The following is a 22251-nucleotide window of genomic DNA, read 5'->3' as shown; positions in this document are numbered from 1 at the left end:
TACTCTCTCAATTCACCCCACTCTCTCCTTCCCCTCCACATCTGATCTTAAGATCAGGAAAAAAAAAACTTTAAAAAAACCTCCTATCTATTGACTTTCCTTCTAAATGTCATTTTCCTAATAGACTTTCCATTTGGGAAGATACAACATTTGTTCTTTTAGTTTCAGAAAGAGGTTCTGGTATGCATTGCGTAAATTGGGTCCATTTTGCTTTGTCTTGAAGGAGTATGACCTAGTGCTATATCAATATCTTTTCTCTGTCCAAAAGAGTATTTCACACAAATGTAGGATATAAAATCTCAGAAGCATATTGAATATATCAAAAGCTGGTCAGCAGTGGCATTTTAGGGTAAAAAATCACTGGCTACTTGTTTCAAATTTACTGCTTTTGTTGTACATATCTGCCTATATTTAAGATTTTGAATACCCTCAAAAGAAGCAACATGTAGGAATTGGGATTTGATCATGGTGTTTTAAAAAGCAGGTTTTACCTCGCAGGTAAAACATTCAGAAAACTAAGATCATGGCATCACTTCATGGCAAAGAGATGAGGAAACAATGGAAACAGTGAGATACTTTATTTTCTTGGGCTCCAGAATCACTGTAGATGGTAACTGCAGCCATGAAATTAAAAGATGCTTGCTCCTTGGAAGAAAAGCTATGACAAACCTAGATGGCATATTAAAAAGCAGAGACATTACTTTGCCAACAAAGGTCCGTTTAGTCAAAGCTATGGTTTTTCCAGTAGTCATGTACAGGTGTGAGAGTTGGACCATAAAGAAAGCTGAGCGCCAAAGAATTGATGCTTTTGAACTGTGGTGTTGGAGAAGACTCTTGAGAGTCCCTTGAACTGCATGGAGATACAACCAGTCAATCCTAAAGGAAATCAGTCCTGTATATTCATTGGTGAAGCTGAAACTCCAATACTTTGGCCACCTGATGTGAAGAACTGACTCACTGGAAAAGACTCTGATGCTGGGAAAGATTGAAGGTGGGAGGAGAAGGGGATGACAGAGAATGAGATGGTTCGATGGCATCACCGACTCAATGGACATGAGTTTGGGTAAACTCTGGGAGTTGGTGATGGACAGGGAAGCCTGGGGTGCTGCAGTCCATGAGGTCGCAAAGAGTCAGACACGACTGAGAAACTGAACTGGACTGAACCTCTGAAGTGGCTCACTGGTAAAGAGTCCATCTGCCAGTGTAGGAGATGCAGGTTCAATCCCTGGGTCGGGAGGATCCTCTGGAGAAGGAAATGGCAACTAACTCCAGTATTCTTGCCTGAAAAATTCCATGAACAGAGGCGCCTGGCAGCCTGCAGTCCATGGGGGTCCCAAAGGGTTGGATGTGACTAAACACACATGGATGCATGATGTTATGTGAAAAACTGGCAATATGCTACTCTGAAAAATTTAGTGTGATTTTAGTAAAATTATTTGTTTAATGTAATATTTTATTTTAAAATTATACTTTAATTATGAAACATTTATAGAAAATTAGACAAGAGACGTGAAACTGTCATCAGCTTTATAAAGTGTTATCAAGTTACTCTTTGAAGTCATGGCACCAATATATGCTTCCACCTGTTCTAATGTTCTCACATGCTCCCCCAATACCTGGTCACATCTGACCTATTTTTCTAATCTGATGAGAAATTTTTGTATCATTGTTTTTTCATATTAATTTGTGGTTTATATAATTTGTTTAAAGAGGATATTATTTATACATTTTTCTTAGTAGTAGACCTAGGATTTACAACATTTATCTTAATCATACTGTATCTTTAAATGGTACCATATACTTCACATACAGTATGAGAATCTTACAACAGTATTATTTCAATCTCTCCTTCCACCTTTTGTCATATATATAACTGTGGTCATATATATAACTTTTGCCTATGCTATCTATTGCTATTATTTTGCTTTAGACAGTTAGTGATTCACTTTCCCATACACCTGAAACTAATACAACATTGTAAATGTGATTAGACATTAGAAAAAATGTGATTAGACATAAAAACTCTTTTATATTTACTTTCATTTTAACCATTTCTAGAAAATTTCCTTTTTGTCAATCTAAGTTTTTATCTGTCAACACTGCTTGAAAGACTTCTTTTGACATTTCTTGTAGTGCAATTCTGAAATTAATAAATTCTTTCAGTACTTGCTTGTCTAACAAATCCTTATTTGTCTTTCATCTTTGAAACGTATTTTCACTGAATATAGAAATCTAGATTCGTCAGTCTTCTCCAGCCATTTTAAGGAGACACAAAAGAGACTTGCTTATTTGGATAAGAAATCTGTGGTGAAATTTACCATTTTCTTCTGTAATTTTTCACTTGAACAGGCTTTATTATTTATTCTTTCTGTTGTGTGAGTTCTTTATCTAGTATGGATATTAGTCCCATATCAGATATATGACTTTCAAACATTTTCCGTTTGGTATGTTGCCTTTTCATTTTGTTGATTTCTTTTGCTGTACGGAACCTTTCTCGTCTGATGTACTCCTACTTATCTTTGCTTTTGTTGCCTTTCAGTATCAAATCCAAAAAATTGTTTCCAATACCAACTTCATGGTGTTTACCTCCTGTTTTTGAGTTTTATGGTTTCAGGGCTTATGTTCAAGTCTTTAATCAACTTTGAGTTAATCTCTGTGTATGGTATAAGATGGTGGTCCAGCTTCATTCTTTTGCATACGGCTGTCCAGTTTTTCAACACTGTTTATTGAAGAGATTGTTCTTTCTCCATTTTATGTTTTTTTAAAAAAAATTATTGGTGTATGGTTGATTTACAATGCTGTGTTAGTTTCAGGTGTACAGCAAAGTGAATTAGTTATGCATATGCATATAGCCATTCTTTTTAGATTCTTTTCCCATATAGGTTATTACAGAATATTGAGTAGTTTCCTGTGCTATACAATAGGTACTGCTTAGTTATCTATTTTGTATAAAGTAGTGTGTATTTTTCAATCCCGATCTCCTAATTTAGCCCCCTTCCCCTTTCCCCTCTGGTAACCACGTTTGTTTTTTGCATCTGTGACTCTATTTCTATTTTGTAAATAAGCTCATTTGTACCATGTTTAAGATTCCATATATATAAGCAATACCATGTGATATTTGATTTCCTCTGACTTACTTCTCTTAGTGTGATAACCTCTAGGTCCATCCATGTTGCTGTAAATGGCATTATTTCATTCTTTTTTATGGCTAAAATCCATTTTGTGTAAGTATCATATCTTTCTCTATTTCTCTGTTGATGGACATTTAGATTTCATCCATGTCTTAGCTACTGTAAATAGTGCTGCAATAAATATTGGGGTGTGTGTATCTTTTTGAGAGTAGGATTGCTGGATCATATTTATTTTTTTTGAGGAGGACTGTCCATTATTGTTCTCCATGATGGTTGTGCCAATTTACATTCCCACAAACAGTGTAGGAGGGTTCCCCTTTCTCCATATCCTCTTCAGCATTTATCGTTTGTAGAGTTTTCGATGATGGCCATTCTGGTGGCGCTAGTGGTGAAGAACTTGCCTGCCAATGCAGGAAACGTAAGAGACGTGGGTTCAATCCCAGGGTCAGGAAGATCCCTGGAGGAGGAAATGGCAACTCACTCCAGTATTCTTGCCTGGAGAATCCCATGGACAGAGGAGCCTCACAGGCTAGTCCATAGGGTCACAGAGTCAGACATGACTGAAGCAACTTAGCATGCACACATTCTGACCAGTGTGAGGTGATACCTTATTGTATTGGTGATTCCTAGCATCTTTACATGTGCTTGTTGGCCATCTGTATGTCTTTTGTTGGAGAAATGTCTATTTAGATCTTTTGCCCATTGTTGTTGTTATTGAGCTGCATGAGCTGTTTGTATATTTTGGAGGTTAACCTCTTATCGGTCACTTTGCAAATATTTTCTCCCATTCTGTAGGTTGTCTTTTCATTTTGTTTATGGTTTCCTTTGCTATGCAAAAGCTTTTACATTTAATTAGGTCCCAATTGTCTTTTTATTTCCTTTAGGAGGTGGATTAAAAAAGATATTGCTAGAATAAATGTCAGAGTGGTCTTCTATATTTTCCTCTAAGAGTTTTATATTATCCAGCCTTATATTTAGGTCTTTAATCCATTTTGAGATCAGGATTAGGTCTGTAATCCATTTTGACAGTCATTTGTGCATGGTGTTAAGAGTTCTAATTTCATTCTTTTGCATGTAGCTGTCCAGTGTTCCCAGCACCACTTACTGAAGGGACTATCTTTTCTCTGTTGTATAGTCTTGCCTCCTTTGACATAGATTAGTTGACCATAGGTGCATGGTTTTGTCTCTGGACTTTCCTGTTCTGTTGATCTCTGTTTTTGTGCCAAGACCATGTAGTAACCTGTCCATTGGTGTAAGTGAGGTGTTAAAGTCCCCCACTATTACTGTGTTACTTTCGATTTCTCCTTTTATGGCTGTTAGTGTTTGCCTTATATATTAAGGTGCTCCTGTGTTGAGTGCATGTGTGTTTAAAATTGTTAGATCGTCTTCTGGTACTGATCCCTTGTTCATCCTATAGTGCCCTTCCTTGTTTCTTACAGCAGTCTTTATTTTAAAGTCTATCTTCGTCTGATTTGTATTGCTACTCCAGCTTTCTTTGGATTTCCATTTGTATAGAATACCTTGTTTCATTCCCTTTCAGTCTGTATGTGTCCCTAGGTCTGAAGTGGGTGGGTTCCTTGTGGACAGCATATATACAGCTCTTGTTTTTGTATCCATGAGCTAGGCTACATCTTTTGTGTGGAGTAGTTAATCTATTTACATCTATTAACATACATACAATATGTATATCCTATTACCGTTTTGTTTTGGATTTGTTTTTTGCAGGTGTTTTTTTCTCCCTCCCCTCTTTTGTTCTTTTGTGATTTGATGACTATCTTTTCTTAGTGTTGTGTTTAGGTTTCTTTTTCTTGTGTGTTATCTAATGTAGTTTTTTGGTGTGCAGTTCCCATAAGGTTTTATTTTTTTAAATGGGGTGTAGTTGTGTTGGTTTCTGCTGTCCAACACAGTGAATTGACTGTATGTATACATATATCCCCTCCCTCGTGGCCCTCCCTCCCAGCCCACGTCATCCCACCAATCTAGTTATCACAGAGCATCAAGCTGAACCCCCTGCACTACATAGCAGGTTCCCACTAGCCATCTATTTTACATATAGTAGTGTATTCACGCCGATCCCAGTCTCCCAATTCATCCGCCCTTCCAGCCTGCCCCTGCCCCCACCACGTCCACCCATCTGTTTCTATGCCTGCATCTCTGTACCATTTTACTAGATTCCACATACATGTGTTAATATAGGATATTTATTTTTCTCTTTCTGACTTACTTTGTATGACAGGCTCTAGGTCCATTCAAATGTCAATTGTCAATTGTCTCTACAAATGACTCAATTTTGTTATTTTTTATGAATGAGTAATATTCCATTATATATATGTACCACTTCTTTATCCATTCACCTGTTGATGGACATTTAGGTGGCTTCCGTGTTCTAGCTCTTGTAAATAGTGCTGCAGTGAACACTAGGGTGCATGTGTCTTCTCAAAGGATGTTTTTTTTCAAGGTATATGCCCAGTAGGGGGATTGCTGGGTGATATAGTAGATCTATTTTTAGTTTTTTTTTTTTAAGGAATCGCCAAACTGTTCTCCATAGTTCAGTTCAGTTCAGTCACTCAGTCGTGTCCGACTCTTTGCAACCCCATGAATTGCAGCACAACAGGCCCCCCTGTCCATCACCAACTCCCGGAGTTCACTCAAACTCATGTCCATCGAGTTGGTGATGCCATCCAGCCATCTCATCCTCTGTCGTCCCCTTCTCCTCCTGCCCCCAATCCCTCCCAGCATCAGAGTCTTTTCCAATGAGTCAACTCTTTGCGTGAGCTGGCCAAAGTACTGGAGTTTCAACTTTAGCATCATTCCTTCCAAAGAACACCCAGGGCTGATCTCCTTTAGGATGGACTGGTTGGATCTCCTTGCAGTCCAAGGGACTCTCAACAGTCTTCTCTAACACCAGTTCAAAAGCATCAATTCTTTGGCGCTCAGCTTTCTTCACAGTCCAACTCTCCATAGTAGCTGTATCAATTTACATTCCCAGCAACAGTGCAAGAGGGTTCCCTTTTTTCCACATCCTCTCCAGCATTTATTGTTTGTCAATTTTTTGATGGCCATTATGACCAGTATGAAGTGATCCCTTATTTTGTTTTGATATGCATTTCTCTAATAATTAGTGACGCTGAGCATCTTTTCATGTGTCTCTTGGCTATCTGTATGTCTTCTTTGGAGAAGTGTCATTTAGGTCTTCCACCCGTTTTTTGACTCTTTTATTTAAAATATTGAATTGCATGAGCTATTTGATATTCAGGCTGCCTGAAGGTTAAGTTGCTGGTCTCTTAATTTCAAATGCATTCCCATTTCTGGTGTTTGTACTCTCTTCTCCTAGTCTTTGGTTTCATCATTTTTGTGTATGGATAATTTCCTACTCTTACTGTATGTTTTTCTTTACTGATGACCTTTCCCATTTGTAATTTTATTTCTAGTTGTGGCCTTCCCTCCCTCCCACTCTCCTAGAGAAATTCCCTTAGAATTTGTTGTGAAGCTGGTTTGGTAGTGCTTAATTTTCTTAGCTTTTGATTTCTCTGTCGAATCTGAATGAGAGCCTGCCTAGATAGTAGTCTTGGTTGTAGGTTCTCCCTTTTCATCACTCTAAGTGTATCATGCCACTCTCTTCTTGCCTGCAGAGTTTCTGCTGAAAAATCAGCTGATAATCCTATGGGGATTTCCTTGTATGTCGTTGCTTTTACATTTTTTCCTCTGTAATTAATTTTTGTCTGATTAGGAAGTGTCTTTTAAGAAACAACTATTTTATTGTATATTGGAGTATGTGCGCATGTGTGTGCACTCAGTCGCTGCAGTCAGTGACCCTGTGGACTGTAGCCTGCTAGGCTCCTTTGTCCATGATATTCTCCAGGCAAGAATACTGGAGTGGGCTGCCATGCCCTCCTCCAAGGACCTTCTCGACCGAGGGACTGAACCTGTCTCCTGCACTGCAGACAGATTCTTTCCTGCTGAGCCACTGGGCAAGCCCATATTGGAGTATAGCTGATTAATAACGTGATGGTTTCAGGTGCAGCGCAGAGGGACTTAGTCATACATATACCTGTGCCCATTCTGTCCCAAACTCCCCTCCCATCCAGTCTGCCACATAACATTGTGCAGTTTCCTGTGCTAATCAATAGGTCCTTGTTGGTTATCCATTTAGAATATAGCAGTGTGTCCATGTCCATTGCAAACTCCCTAACTATCCCCACCCCAACCCTTTCCCCCTGGTAACCTGAAGTTCGTAAGTTCTCTAAGTCAGGGAGTCTGGTTGTAAATAAGTGCATTTGTATAATTTCTTTTTAGATTCTGTGTATAAGGGCTATCACACAGTGTTGCACATCCGTCTTGCTTCATTTAGTATGACAATCTCTGGGTCCATCCATGTTGCTGCAAATGGCATTAGAAAATTAAAGTGTTAGTCACTCAGTCGTGTCCAACTCTTTGCGACCAGGGACTATGTATATGTAGCCCACCAGGCTCGTCTGTCCATGGAATTCTCCAGGCAAGAATATTGGAATGGGTTGCCATTCTGTTCTCCAGGGGATCTTCCTGACCCAGGGATCGAATCCAGATCTCCTGCATTGCAGGCATTCTTTTTAATGGCTGAGTGATATTCCTATTCCTTTTGCTCTGAATTGGCTCTTCTCCACTTAGTGCTGGTTACAACTCATGCTTGGATTAGTGCAATTTGTAGGCTGATTGCCACATGGGCCAGACTTCCTATTGTTGTGCATTTTTAAAGCCAAGTCAATAGTTGCCTGTTTTCTAAATCCCTTCAGTTCAGTTCAGTTCAGTTGCTCAGTCGTGTCCGACTCTTTGCGACCCCGTGAATCGCAGCACGCCAGGTCTCCCTGTCCGTCACGAACTCCTAGAGTTTATTCAAACTCATGTCCATCGAGTTGGTGATGCCATCCAACTATCTCATCCTCTGTCGTCCCCTTCTCTTCTTGCCCTCAATCCCTCCCAGCATTAGAGTCTTTTCCAATGAGTCAACTCTTTGCATGAGTTGGCCGAAGTATTGGAGTTTCAGCCCCAGCATCAGTCCTTCCAATGAACACCGAGGACTGATCTCCTTTAGAATGGACTGGCTGGATCTCCTCGCAGTCCAAGGGACTCCCAAGAGTCTTCTCCAACACCACAGTTCAAAAGCATCAATTCTTCGGCACTCAGCCTTCTTCACAGTCCAAATCTCACATCCATACATGACCACTGGAAAAACCACAGCCTTGACTAGATGGACCTTTGTTGGCAAAGTAATGTCTCTGCTTTTTAATATGCTATCTAGGATGGTCATAACTTTTCTTCCAAGGAGTAAACATCTTTTAATTTCATGGCTGCAGTCACCATCTGCAGTGATTTTGGAGGCCCCGCAAAATAAAGTCTGATGCTGTTTCCCCATCTATTTGCCATGAAGTGATGAGACCAGATGCCATGATCTTAGTTTTCTGAACGTTGAGCTTTAAGCCAACTTTTTCACTCTACTCTTTCACTTTCATCAAGAGGCTTTTTAGTTCCTCTTCACTTTCTGCCGTAAGGGTGGCAGATCTGCATATCTGAGGTTATTGATGTTCCTCCCAGCAATCCTGATTCTAGCTTGTGCTTCTTCCAGCCCAGCGTTTCTCATGATGTACTCTGCACAGAAGTTAAATAAGGAAGGTGACATATACCTTAGTCAGTTCAGTTGCTCAGTCGTGTCTGACTCTTTGCCTTAGGACCCTCTATAAACTAGCTCTATTCCAGCTATGCAGTTTTGCTCATTGCTAACCCTCTTCTTCCTATCTTTCCATTGTCCTATAAACATAACTCATTTATGTGGTCTTTTGTTGTGACTTTTGTTTCCTTTCTACCCATTTCATTCATAATTTAAGGTGAAGTTCAAATAAAATATGGTTTGCCTTCTTTTGTGAACTTATAAATCCTGTTTCAGAAGTTGTAGTTTTTGATTATTTCCTGTCAGAAGAACTGTACAGAAGAGATCTTCACGACCCAGATAATCACGATGGTGTGATCACTCATCTAGAGCCAGACATCTTGGAATGTGAAGTCAAGTGGGCCTTAGAAAGCATCACTACGAACAAAGCTAGTGGAGGTGATGGAATGCCAGTTGAGCTATTTCAAATCCTGAAAGATGATGCTGTGAAAGTGCTGCACTCAATATGCCAGCAAATTTGGAAAACTCAGCAGTGGCCACAGGACTGGAAAAGGTCTATTTTCATTCCAATCCCAAAGAAAGGCAATGCCAAAGAATGCTCAAACTACCGCACAATTGCACTCATCTTACACGCTAGTAAAGTAATGCTTAAAATTCTCCAAGCCAGGCTTCAGCAATACGTGAATCATGAACTTCCTGATGTTCAAGCTGGTTTTAGAAAAGGCAGAGGAACCAGAGATCAAATTGCCAACATCTGCTGGATCATGGAAAAAGCAGGACAGTTTCAGAAAAACATCTACTTCTGCTTTATTGACTATGCCAAGCCTTTGTGTGGATCACAATAAACTGGAAAATTCTTCAAGAGATGGGAATACCAGACCACCTGACCTGCCTCTTGAGAAATCTGTATGCAGGTCAGGAAGCAACAGTTACAGCTGGACATGGAACAACAGACTGGCTTCAAATAGGAAAAGGAGTACGTCAAGGCTGTCTATTGTCACCCTGCTTATTTAACTTCTATGCAGAGTACATCATGAGAAACGCTGGACTGGAAGAAACACAAGCTGGAATCAAGATTGCCAGGAGAAATATCAATAACCTCAGATATGCAGATGACACCACCCTTATGGCAGAAAGTGAAGAGGAACTAAAAAGCCTCTTGATGAAGGTCAAAGTGGAGAGTGAAAAAGTTGGCTTAAAGCTCATCATTCAGAAAACTAAGATCATGGCACCCGGTCCCATCACTTCATGGGAAACAGATGGGGAAACAGTGGAAACAGTGTCAGACTTTATTTTTTGGGGCTCCAAAATCACTGCAGATGGTGACTGCAGCCATGAAATTAAAAGACGCTTACTCCTTGGGAGAAAAGTTATGACCAACCTAGATAGCATATTAAAAAGCAGAGACATTACTTTGCCAACAAAGGTCCGTCTAGTCAAGGCTATGGTTTTTCCAGTCGTCATGTATGGATGTGAGAGTTGGACTGTTAAGAAGGCTGAGTGCCGAAGAATTGATGCTTTTGAACTGTGGTGTTGAAGACTCTTGAGAGTCCCTTTGACTGCAAGGAGATCCAACCAGTGCATTCTGAAGGAGATCAACCCTGGAATTTCTTTGGAAAGAATGATGCTAATGCTGAAATTCCAGTACTTTGGCCAGCTCATGCCAAGAGTTGACTCATCGGAAAAGGCTCTGATGCTGGGAGGGATTGGGGGCAGGAGGAGAAGGGGACGACAGAGGATGAGATGGCTGGATGGCATCACTGATTCGATGGACATGAGTCTGAGCGAACTCCGGGAGTTGGTGATGGACAGGGAGGCCTGGCGTGCTGCGATTCATGGGGTCGCAGAGCCGGACAAGACTGAGCAACTGAACTGAACTGAACTGTCATAGATGTAACAAATATTTTGTCTTTCCAAATGGATTCTCCTTGACGGTTAAGATCCTGGTCTTTATTTTTACTGTGGTCCCTACAGTCCAACACCTCAGTGCAGAGTCCGTGCTTATTAGGTACTTCATTTACTGGGCCAATATTCATAAGTGTTTTCACCAGCAAGAGAAATGAGACACCTAAATTAATATTTTTATGTTAGAAATTCAGAAAAAAATTGGGGGAAATCTTTAAGCAAGAGATTAAAGCATTGTTAAATGATAAGTGATTTAAAAATTATATATACCTATGCACTGTTATAGCAAACACACAAATATTTTATGCAAGTTCTTAAATTATAGATCAGTAATATGTTCAAGCGCTTACTACTTTTGAGCCACTTATATAACTTCTACAGATAAATAGACCACAATGAAAATGACAATAGAAAGATATTTTCAAAATTGTCATCTATTATCATCTTGTCATAAAATCTCTAGTCTATAAAAAAGAATTTCCAGTTTTGATCTTCTGTCATGAAAAATATCTGAAGATCTTTGTTTGTAATATGTTAATTTAGACTATTGATATAACTGTTCATAATTTGGCAGTTTACCTCAATGTTGGAAGCTACCTCAGAATCCATTAGCTGAGCTGAACAGATTAAGATGTAATGCTAAAGTTTAGCAACTGGGGAAAGTCAATAATTATCTGTTGAATAAGTTTTAAATGCTCAAATTAATTATGCTGATAGCTATATTACCTAACTCATTTTATTTTTCAATGATATTATTAGACCCTATTAACAGAATTTTAACAAGCACATCTCCTAAAAATAGAGAAATTTAGCTATTGTTTAATTACATGAGAGATTTTAAAAAAGTACTGGTAAGAAAAATTATCAATTAATACTGTACTGTGCAAAAGGATTTCTTTTTGAGGATAATGGCAGTGACATATTTTTGCATTTTCTCAAGCATCACATAATGCATTTCTTTCCTTCCAGTTATGAGAAACTCAGACAACTCTATCATCTTAAATTCTGTTAGGTAAACTTCATTTAAATCCTTTTTGTGTCAGGTTATGGAAAACAGCATTTCTTAATTTACATGCTTTTAAAAAATCATTAAAGCAAAAATAATTTTAAAAAGACCTCTTTTGAGAGAACAGTCCCTTTTGTCTACTTTCATAGAAAGCAAAACCTACTGTAAAATTAATAAAGTAAAACTACATTTGACTTGATAGTTAAAAATGAAATTCATAATCGTAAGTACTTTCCCAAATAACTGAGGTAATGCATGATAAAACCATGGTTCTAGCTCAATGAATTATTTCTGAAATCTAAAATCTAATGCAGAATAAAGCAAGAGAAGCACCATGATCATGACAATGGTGTGCTCATGCCATCCTCTTCTCATAGTCATTGGAAAAATTTGCATGTCCATTTGAGGAAAAAAGATACAGCTTACTGGCCCACTGATGAATATCAGAACTCTTCTAGTCTGAGTGCTATGACATTTTTGAAAATTTTACAATATTTGGTGCATTGGACTGCTACAGCAGGTTCCAATGTCACATGGCGTTGGTTATTTCAGAATTAATAAATGTTTACTTCTGGAAACATTTCCCTTAATTTTACTTCTTCTATGGCAATGTATAATTGGCAACTCACCATTTACTTAAATGGTAGAACTATTTATTTCTCCAGAAAAATCCTTATTCTACTTTTTGTGAGTTTTTTTCTCCCACACAGAAGGATCTTAATACTTTGCTTCAGTGAAAACCCAATTCTTACTCTAATTTTAGATGGCTAGAAAGATCTTCACTTAAAAATGTATGAGAATCACAGAAAAAATGTATTTGTATTTATTGAAAGTTTAAAGAAGTGATTTTTCACAATTATATCAAACATAAAATGGTATAATTTTAATTGCTTCACAAGTTAAATATTATCTTGTGGTCAAGGTAATCTAGAAATATCAGATTAAAATTTTTTCTACTTGGTTTTATAACTGTGTTGTTTAGGTATTTAGTGTATACATGTCTCTGTGTGTGTACATGTATATATTTTTATGATGAAGTCCCAGTAGTAAATGGATTCTCTCATAATTACATTCTCACAAATAAATCATTATTGTCAGACATCAAACTATAGTTTCAGAGATGGATAATGAGCAGAACTGCACTTAAACTCTTGTGTGGAATTTTCTTATCTTTCCTATCCTCTGAAATAAAGCAAATGTGTAGTTTCTCAGTGTATCATTGGTCAAACTTTGTTACAGGAACACATCAGTTTGTCTTCATGAAGTCTTTGATATCATGTAATTACATGAAGCACATTTATGAAATGTATACCTTAAAATGAAAAAATAACCACATGTTTCTTTATATATTTTCAGATTGGCTCTGAGAGAGAAGACTGAATCATCACTCCAGTGCTCTTCAGCACATCTGGTGTGTCTTTCTTCACTTAGCACTTCTGGCTTCTTCTATAACATAGGAAGATGATGTACTGATACTGTGTTGTGTTTCCCTAAGACCCCTCTCCCCACTTAGAATGTAAGCTTCCCCAAAGCAGGGGTTTTTGTGTTTTGGCTGTTAGTGTATACCCAGTGCCTAGAAGAAAAACGGACACCTTTAGTGCTCAGTGTGGTAGGAGACGAGGCCAGAGATATCATGGGATGCGGTTGGGGAACAGACCTTGTAGGCCCCGGGAAGGGCTCCAGCTCTGAGTGTAATGAGGAGCCGCTCTGGAACTCGGAGCAGAGGAGTGCCCTAACCTGGTGCATGTTTGGAAAGCTTCAGTGGCGCTCCTGTATTGAGGATGGGCTGTAGCAGCCAGGGTGAAAGAAAGGAGGTGGGTGTAAGGTATACAGTAACCTGGGTGAGGAACAACGAGGGCACACATCAGGGTGACAGCACTGGATGAGTGGTTGAATTCTGTATTATTTTGAAAGTAACAGCATTTCCTGATGTGTTGGATGTGAGTAGTGAGAAGTGAGGAATCAAGGTGAGAACAAGGTTGTTCTGACTTCAGCAACTGGAAGGATGGTGTGGTAATCAATTGATTTATGAAACATTATGGGAGCAGTGTGTTTGAAGGTAGGGTAAGGGTAAAGATTATACAGTTTGGAGTAAAAGATAGAGTTGTTTTGGCAGGCAGTTACCAAGATAAACCAAAGGCTGGTGCATCTGTGTATAGTAGCTGTGTATGTGGGTAAGGGAATATTCTGGGCTGGAGACATAAATTAAAGGTTCATTTTGTATGGATAGGGGTTAAAGTGAATGCAGAGAAGAAGAAAGAGGCCTGAGTGACCTTGCAGCAGAAAGGTCTCTAAGAAGAAATTAATTTTATCACAGGAAACAGAATATTAGGTTCTTCTCAGGTAAAAAACATTCTGAAGGAGAAAAACATCATTATCATGTAATCTTACTTTAGGAAAGACAGGTAAGAACAAGCAAATTATGAACATAATTTAAAGATAGAATTTATTCTTTGATGGTTTACTCATGCAAACTGCACATAAAAGAAAATAGTACAGTTTGTGTAACATTGCAAATATAAGGACCCAAAATGCTAGGTACAGAAGTAGTGTGACATCCTGAAAGTCAAAATGGAATTTGTGTTTATACAACTAATAATGATTTTTATTTGCTGAGTACAGACTGATTTACAATGAGTTTTGCTAACCTTGGTAATAAGCTCATTAACCGTTTACATGACTTCTTACATCTATGTAGTTTTATTTTACAGTTGCAAGAATTCCTGTTACCAAAGAACTTTAACTTGCATAAATAATAAAATTTAAGAAAAATGCACTGACTGACCTAGGAGAATGAAAAACGGAGGCTTTTCCTAACCCATCCAAACTACAATAAAAAACAGCCTTCTTGAATTCATATTTTGTGCCTTTGAGATCAACTCCTTAGCATAACTATGGCAAAGTCATGATTAGAAATTGAGTACCTGAAAATTATAAAATCAGTTAAAAAAAAAAACTTTAGAAGTAGAATTATCAACAAAAAATGCTCTCATTTTTTATAAGCCAAATAATAAAATTCCTATTATCTTCATACTTAAAAGTCCTGAATTGTCATTTGTATAATCTGAATGTTTCCCAGTTCGGAACTTAGGCAAGGTGGGATATTTCCTTGAATTGTCAAGGATATTCCATACAGATTTTTAAAATGTCAGTCTCATTCAGAGATGGCACTGAGACTTTAGCAAATAGTGTAGTATGGATGCAGAACAAACTACACAACTTATTATAAATGTGTTACAGATATTTACATAATGGAATCCTGCTTGAATGCCAGAAGTTGCTACTGGGGAGGACTCATAACTATTTTACAAAGTTTTCTTACACACATCTACTACTTTATTTTTAACAATTTTGTCTATTTTAAAATATTGTACTGTATTTTGAACATAACTGCAGAATAAAAATAGATAATGGCACATTAGAAAACTCAGTATCCCACAGATGACTGGATAATGAGAAAAGTGTACCTACAATCATCTCATCAGAAACAAACTACATCATGGAATGTTAGTTATCCAAGCCTGCACAGTAATGACATCTTAAATTGCAATCATCTATTGGCCAGCATCACACCGAAGGCATCATTAAACATTCAAGCAAAGATTGCTGGCATAAACTATTGAAAGACACACACACACACACATACGTACACTCTCCCACTCACTCTTGTGTCCCACATTATAGTTACATTGTTCTAAAGATAGATACTGATTTTTTTCCCACGAGAAACGTTATCAAAATTTGCTACTAAAAGATGACAGTGCTTCCACAAGAATAAGTACAAGTTAGCTTGCAAGTACAAGACATTGGGGGTAAACAGTCTTAAATTTTCTAAGTAGTAATTTTTAGGCTTTTCTGGCAACCATACCTTACTTGATTATGCATAAACTTCTCAGTTTAAAACCTGAAATCTGTAAAAAATAAACAAAACCAAAAATCTAATATCAAAAAATTATTAGGTATCCGATAACCCTGTATTGTACTTTATATAATTTCATATTTTGTTAGCCTCAAAACATAGGATTTAAAATACTGAATTTAAGACTTGAAAAACAGTCATTATTGAAATGATAAAGGATTCCAATATTCATGCTTATTTAAAGTCCTAAAGAAAATGCACTATTACTGATCTTCACTAAGAGTGTGCATAAAAGCACTGTATGTCTTTTACCACATTTCACTCACTTAAAAAGTGTCCGGTAATGTTCTTCCTTTTGCATAATGTGCAAAATAAAAGGCAAAATATTAAAAGCAAATTTCTTTCTCTTGCTAGTGCTTTATGACCTTGTTAACGTTACAAAGTCAATAGGGACTATGCAGAACTTTGGTATAAATGATATAACAAAACGACCATCATAGTTGAGGGTTAAGAGGTGGTCAAAAGAAATGGAAGTAGGAAGAGAGATTCAGTAACACCCCCATTTATTAAAACACCCCCAAATTAAAAGTGAAATAAAACCACAATGAATTATAATACAATTTACACATTGAGCACAGAAAAATTAATAAATCTAACAATATTTATAAAAAAAGCAAAATCAGTCTTTTTCCAGAGACTAAAAACTTGTTCAGTCTGATCATCAACTGCTGCTACACCAACTTTAGAGTCAAATTTAATTTCAAGTAAAAAACAAAAAAAAATTTACAACCACAGATTTCGCATAAATGGAAACTGGTCTTTCCTTGATTTCCCTTTGAAGTCACTAATGAGTATCTAAAGCTGCTGCACTGCAGGTTTTTAATCAACTTCCTGAGGGCTGTGACTGGGAGGAAGGAGCCATGACAATCTGCGAAAGCACAGGCTCTGTACTCTGGTCCGCCATCTGGGTGAGGACTGAAGTGGCTACAGCTTCTGCCTTGGAAGTTGAACTGACTCCATTGGATGTGCTGACAGAACTATGTTGTATAGCTTCGGTATGTGGACTACTCGGCACTGACAAATCTTCTGAACTATCATCTTTATCAGCAGCTGAGTGGAAAAAAGAGAACTACTCAGTTTCTTAGAATAGTTGTAAAAATTTATCAGGCTGAGTCAATGTACAGAATAAAAAGTTAGATGACATTTTACAGAATCAGTTTAGAGAAGTTGGTATGATGGTAACTGAGTAACTGAAAGGTGGCTTTAAGTCGTGATAGGCAATTTTGCCTGCAAAAAGCCAAATGAAGGCACAGGCATGCACATGGAAACACCTCAATGCCCAGTAAAACAGAGCTGAAGAATTATTTGTTAAATAGTGTTAAGAAAGAAAATTAAGTAGGAATTTGCGAGATAAGTTTCTTATAGATAAAATGAAACACCCAGCAACACATTTGACATGTAGGCCAATAGACTGGTTTTGTTATTTAAAGGTTAGAAAATATACATAATAAAAATGAATTCTAACATACAAATTATGTCTTCAAATAATTCCCTCTGCAGAACTATATTTATTCTGACTTTCTATCTACTGCAGCAATGGATGATTATAACACCTGATTCTAATGATTTATACACGAGAATAAGCAATATTTAGAATCTAAATGCCACCAGCTGTTATAGTTGCATGCATTGAGATTCAAATAAAAATCCATATAAAACTGGAGATAGGGCATTCTAAATATTTATGAAAATAAATAACCAATTTTTTGGCTTGAACAAATCTACATCTTTCTTATTTTAACAGAAGAGAAACCAATAATTCCATTTGTATAACACCCACAACTAGTTACAGTGTATGCAAGTTATGAGACAACTGATCGCATCAACACCTGTGAACTCAGCTTCCCAACTTAAAGACTGCAATTAACACTGGTGCTTCCTGGAGGGTCCTCTCTTCACCAAAGGTAATCACCATTCTATATGTATTCCTGTTATAATTCCCTTGTTTTTTCTTTGAAGTTTTACCAGATAAGTACAAATCTCTAAACAGATCTTTCAGGTTCACTTTTGAACACTTTAAAAACAGTGTTATACAGGATGTGTTCTTTTGCACTTTGCATTTGGTATTAAAATAATTTTTATTTGGTTTTCAGAAATGACAATTAGCTGGCTTTCTGTGAAATCTGAGAGTACATACTGGCCTGCTTACTGATGGCCAGGTGCTCATTCTGAAAGTCAATTATTAAGACTGTGGACCCCATGAAGCAGGACTTACCCAGTGATTTGTAATGTAGAAGATAGAGGGGGAGGAATCTGGCAAGCATAACTTTAGTTCAAATGTAATTCTTCCTTTTGAGGGTTTTCTGAAATGTAGTAACCCTTACAGAATTTTGATACTTTTGCCTCAAATCCATGCATTTTTGAAAGAATCTCACCATCTCTAATAATCTGCTTTAAACATAAAACTGCACCACTGGATAAAAATTTGATGTCAAGATACAGTAAAAAAAAAAAAAAATAAAAAAACAAAACAAAACACCACAATCAGTAATCCTTTTTAAAATTATGTAAAGCATAAAGGTACTTTTCTGATTAAGCAACAATGAATGTTATAAAATATTTACAATTCAGTTAAATAGCCAATACAATAATAATGCATTCAAAGAAAACACTGGCAAATAACAGTTTAACTGGAGAGCACAGTAAAAAGCCCTCTATTTCACCACTATTCAACATGATAACAAAATGACCTTCCTCTCAATGTAAGTTCTAGGGATGTAACGGCTTTCAGAAATAGAGCGACCTGTGACAAGTGGTATGAGGACATGTAAATATACAATGGGGGAGATGGACTCAAAATGAAAAGTGATAAGGGACAGGTGTATCTTTCTCCAAGCTTTCAGAATTAAGTAAAACAAATCTTTAGGTTGTACAAAGAATCAGGTACTCACTTATAAATTACGTATAAAATACCTCTGTAATGTCATACAGCTGTATCTATGTCCAGTTCGAGATGGTAAGGGGAGAAAAATTGCTAGTGTAAATCACAAACAATAGAAAGACACAAGAGATCTTATTACTCTAAGAGCCATTTTTAGCACTGCTTAAACCAAAAGAAACCATTATCTGACAATTCACTCTCTGAAGTTCCACTAATGTGTATACATATTTTCATTAGTGAACATATAAGCTCACATTTAGGGTCTAATAAGCTTTGCTTCTCTCTTATGATTACAGAAACAACTATGTTTGTTATGTTAATTATGCCCAGAGGTTTACAGAAGATGAATTAATGGCAGTAAAATTACTCTTATGTTTTATTCTTCATGGAATCCAAACATTAAAAATGTTTTCATATTTCCACTCTTGTTTTGACCCTTAAAATCAATGTCATGGTTTTCTCATGACTGAAAGGTTTCCTAGGATATGGGACTTTCTGTTGTTAAAAAAGAGACTATGACTGTGTGACTTTATATTGTCACTTTTACCTGCAATATTTTGTGATATTACTCAATCTAAACCTGAGTTTTATATCACATTGTTTTGAAAGAGCTAACTAGTATGACAGCTCATTATCATTAGCAATTGCTATGTGCTATAGTATGATGAGCAGTTATGTATTTGTAAATTTCTCCAGATTTTTTCTGAGATTTAAACATTAACTTAAGCAATCTTTACCTTGACTATTAAACATAGAAGTCACATTTTTTTCCAGACTTCAAATTTGAAATAAAAATTCTGAATTTTCTACAAAATCCAATTTGTAGAGCTGAAGAGAACTAATTTTATACAAGAACTATACTGACGCCAATCAGTCTGACATATAGATAACTAGACAGGAAAAAAGATGGGAACTGTTCCAAAACTTCAAAATATCTTATTTTTTTACATTTTTCACAACCTTGTATATCTTCACGAAAAACTTATTAATCTAGATTTTCAGTCAGTTTGAGGATACAGCATGCAAACCTATACATCTGTACACTTAAAAAAATCTTTATGGCTTCAAATAAAGAACTGGTTTGCATTTGCTGAGTATATACTGCCTGGATAACAGGGAACTGCTGGGGTTATCCAATAAATTTAGATTAAAAAATTGAAGATAATTATAAATTGAATGCAACTTAAGAGTTAATTTTCCTTCTACTTTTATAGAATTGTTTGTATATTTCTTTTTGAATATTAAAATTCAGGAGAGCTCTCTTGTTAAGAAAATCATGTATGCATAATGCTGAACTCAGTAGCTTCTAAAGGAAATTATGTTGTTAAGTCAGATGGGAGCCATAATGGCCTCATCCCCACAGCAGTCATTGTTAATACAACCCCAAACATAATTCTATATGGTTCCAATTTACTCCACAATGTGTTTCACAATCCTGTCAAAATGATGAGATATCAAAGGACTGAGATATATTTGCTCAAAACTGACAAAAATCAATGTTCTAAATATACATGGCATAGAGTTGCTAAATCTACTGAATCTTTTAAATTAAAAAATATTGCCCATTCTGATGAAACTGCTTACAATGACTACAAGTAAAGATGGTGGCCATTAAGTTTTATCGTGAGCACCTGAGGAACTGTTTGCATCCAATACAAAATGTTTCTTTCCTTTGAATTACTGACAATGGCAAATTAAAATGAAGTGGATACATATGGCTGAAACAATCTTCACATTTACAAATATCCTGAAATATCACTAAATCATAAAAATGAAAGCTATGGGTTATATATTATGAATGTTCCTAATGCATTCCCAGCTATGTTATTTGTTACAAATTTGTGTACGATGGACAAAATTGGGCATTTATTCAAGACTAACAGCTGGTTCCAACATTGTGCATCTTATCAAAATAGGACATTACAAGAAGGAAAGCACAATTAACCTCTAAAATGCTGAAAAGAGAAAAAAAAAACACCTCATTTTAAAGGGAAATATTTAAGAGGAAACTTACAAGCAGATAATTTCAATACTGTTCTAGTTTAGTATTTTTGTAACTAGAAGGCTCAATATAAACATTCAGAATGATAAAACTGCACAATGCTGATTATCTAAGGAAGAATACCTAGGATCTGCTACTGTAACAATAGGATCTGTTACTGATTGTTAAGCAAAGATAGTTAATTAAAAAAAAAAATTACTAAATGGAGGCTGGAAAAGAAGTGTTCAGTCTGTCAATCCAAGAAAACTATTACTCTGAGAATATAAACAAAATATCATAAGTACTTTCACTATATTTTAAATTATTAACCAACTCATTTTGCTGATCTATAGTAATCTCTAGGAAAAAGCTAGATATAGGAAAATTAAACTCTAGATTCTGAGAAGTATATCCTCCATTCCATAACCCTGCAGAACTTCTGATATTTAATATTAAATATTAGAATTGCAGTCTCCGTTTTTTTAATGGTAACTTGGTTCACTCTGGCAGTATTTCACTGATACAGCCTAAGGCTATAGGTAATGGAACATTACTCACTATGATAGCCAGATTTCTTCTGCATGGCGGTTACAGGGCAATCTTTATGAGCCAGAAGAAGCTGTTTCAGCTGTGCCACTTCATTTCTCAGCAGGGTGACTTCACTCTGGAGGAGAAACAACTTAGGTACCTTACCAACATCAGACTAAACAATTTTCACTGTTTAAAACAAGTGAAGATTAAGATATGAAAATCAGATATCTTTAAAATGCCAAGGAAAAAACAAAAATGTGCTGCTTAAATTGATTTAATCATTACACATTAGCTTTTATATTTTAATATTTACATAAAACCTGCAACTTACATAAAAATTTAAATCACAACTGGATAGCGTATTTCAGTTTTTTACATTATCATTTGCCTTGGAACTGCTTATATACTACACAGGTTACCTATCAAAGGTATTTTTATTTTACACATTACATGCTCTTTTGATTATTTGAACAACTAGAAGTATCAAGGGAGTCAGGATAAAATTTCACTGACTCTATTCACTTGGAAATAAAAAAAATTTATCCTGGAAACTAATTAAACAGCTTTCTAGAAACCAGGAAAATCTCCATAGGGGAAAACACAGTAACTGGAGAATCACAGCTATCTAAAGAACATCACAAGGCACTGTGTTTTTGGACACGGAACCAATGAAAGACATAATGTCTAAACAGCTTAGTTGCCTTTGACCTAAACCATTTGTACACATCTAAATTTAAATCTGATAAATCAATGATGATTTGTCCTTCTTCTTATTACAGAATGAGCAGTTCAGTCTGTTTTGGATGCATTAATCTGGTAGATTCTATGTTGAAGTTCCAAGTTGAGAAAGCCCAATTAATTCCTTTGGATCATCCCCAAACCTTAATACAAAAATTAGTGATAATTACCAATACTCAAGAGCTACAAATAATATGAATGTAATAGATTAATAACATTAAAAAATCTTAACTTACAAATACCTCTACTTATTTGGGCTTACATTAACTATTCACATTTCATCCATGAACCCAAAATTAAATGAAGAAATACAGCAAAAAGGTATACATAAAAGCTAAAGCACTTCTTTTTCCATCCCTAAATCTCTTACCCAGAAAGCTGAATGTAAAATACTTTAGTAGATTAGACTTATTAGGTCTCCTTAAGTGACTGATGATAGGAACACACAAGAAGAATAAAAGTTCAGTAATCCAAAGGCAAGTTTGCCGAGTCAAACAGTTCCTCACACCCCAATA

The 22251-nt window shown here is 36.4% G+C and overlaps 1 protein-coding gene across 2 annotated transcripts in view; it reads right to left on the bottom strand.

The window, feature by feature from the left end:
* ATF2 (activating transcription factor 2) overlaps positions 1-22251 on the bottom strand; it is a 94174-nt gene that overhangs the window by 567 nt on the left and 71356 nt on the right. The window contains exons 13-14 of one of the 2 annotated variants that reach the window (XM_052658823.1): positions 21026-21131; positions 16267-16655 (exon numbers count right to left, since the gene is read on the bottom strand). In XM_052658823.1, coding sequence (XP_052514783.1) covers positions 16429-16655; positions 21026-21131 — 333 coding nt within the window. In that variant the 3' untranslated portion in view covers positions 16267-16428. Of the gene's footprint in view, positions 1-16266; positions 16656-21025; positions 21132-22251 lie in introns of those variants that run through there. The other variant, XM_052658831.1, reaches the window with a different exon arrangement.

Source organism: Budorcas taxicolor, chromosome 2, assembly GCF_023091745.1.
Source record: "Budorcas taxicolor isolate Tak-1 chromosome 2, Takin1.1, whole genome shotgun sequence".
Taxonomy (NCBI): Eukaryota; Metazoa; Chordata; class Mammalia; order Artiodactyla; family Bovidae; genus Budorcas; species Budorcas taxicolor.
Note: the sequence above shows the minus strand (reverse complement) of the source record. Positions and strands in the feature narration are given on the sequence as shown.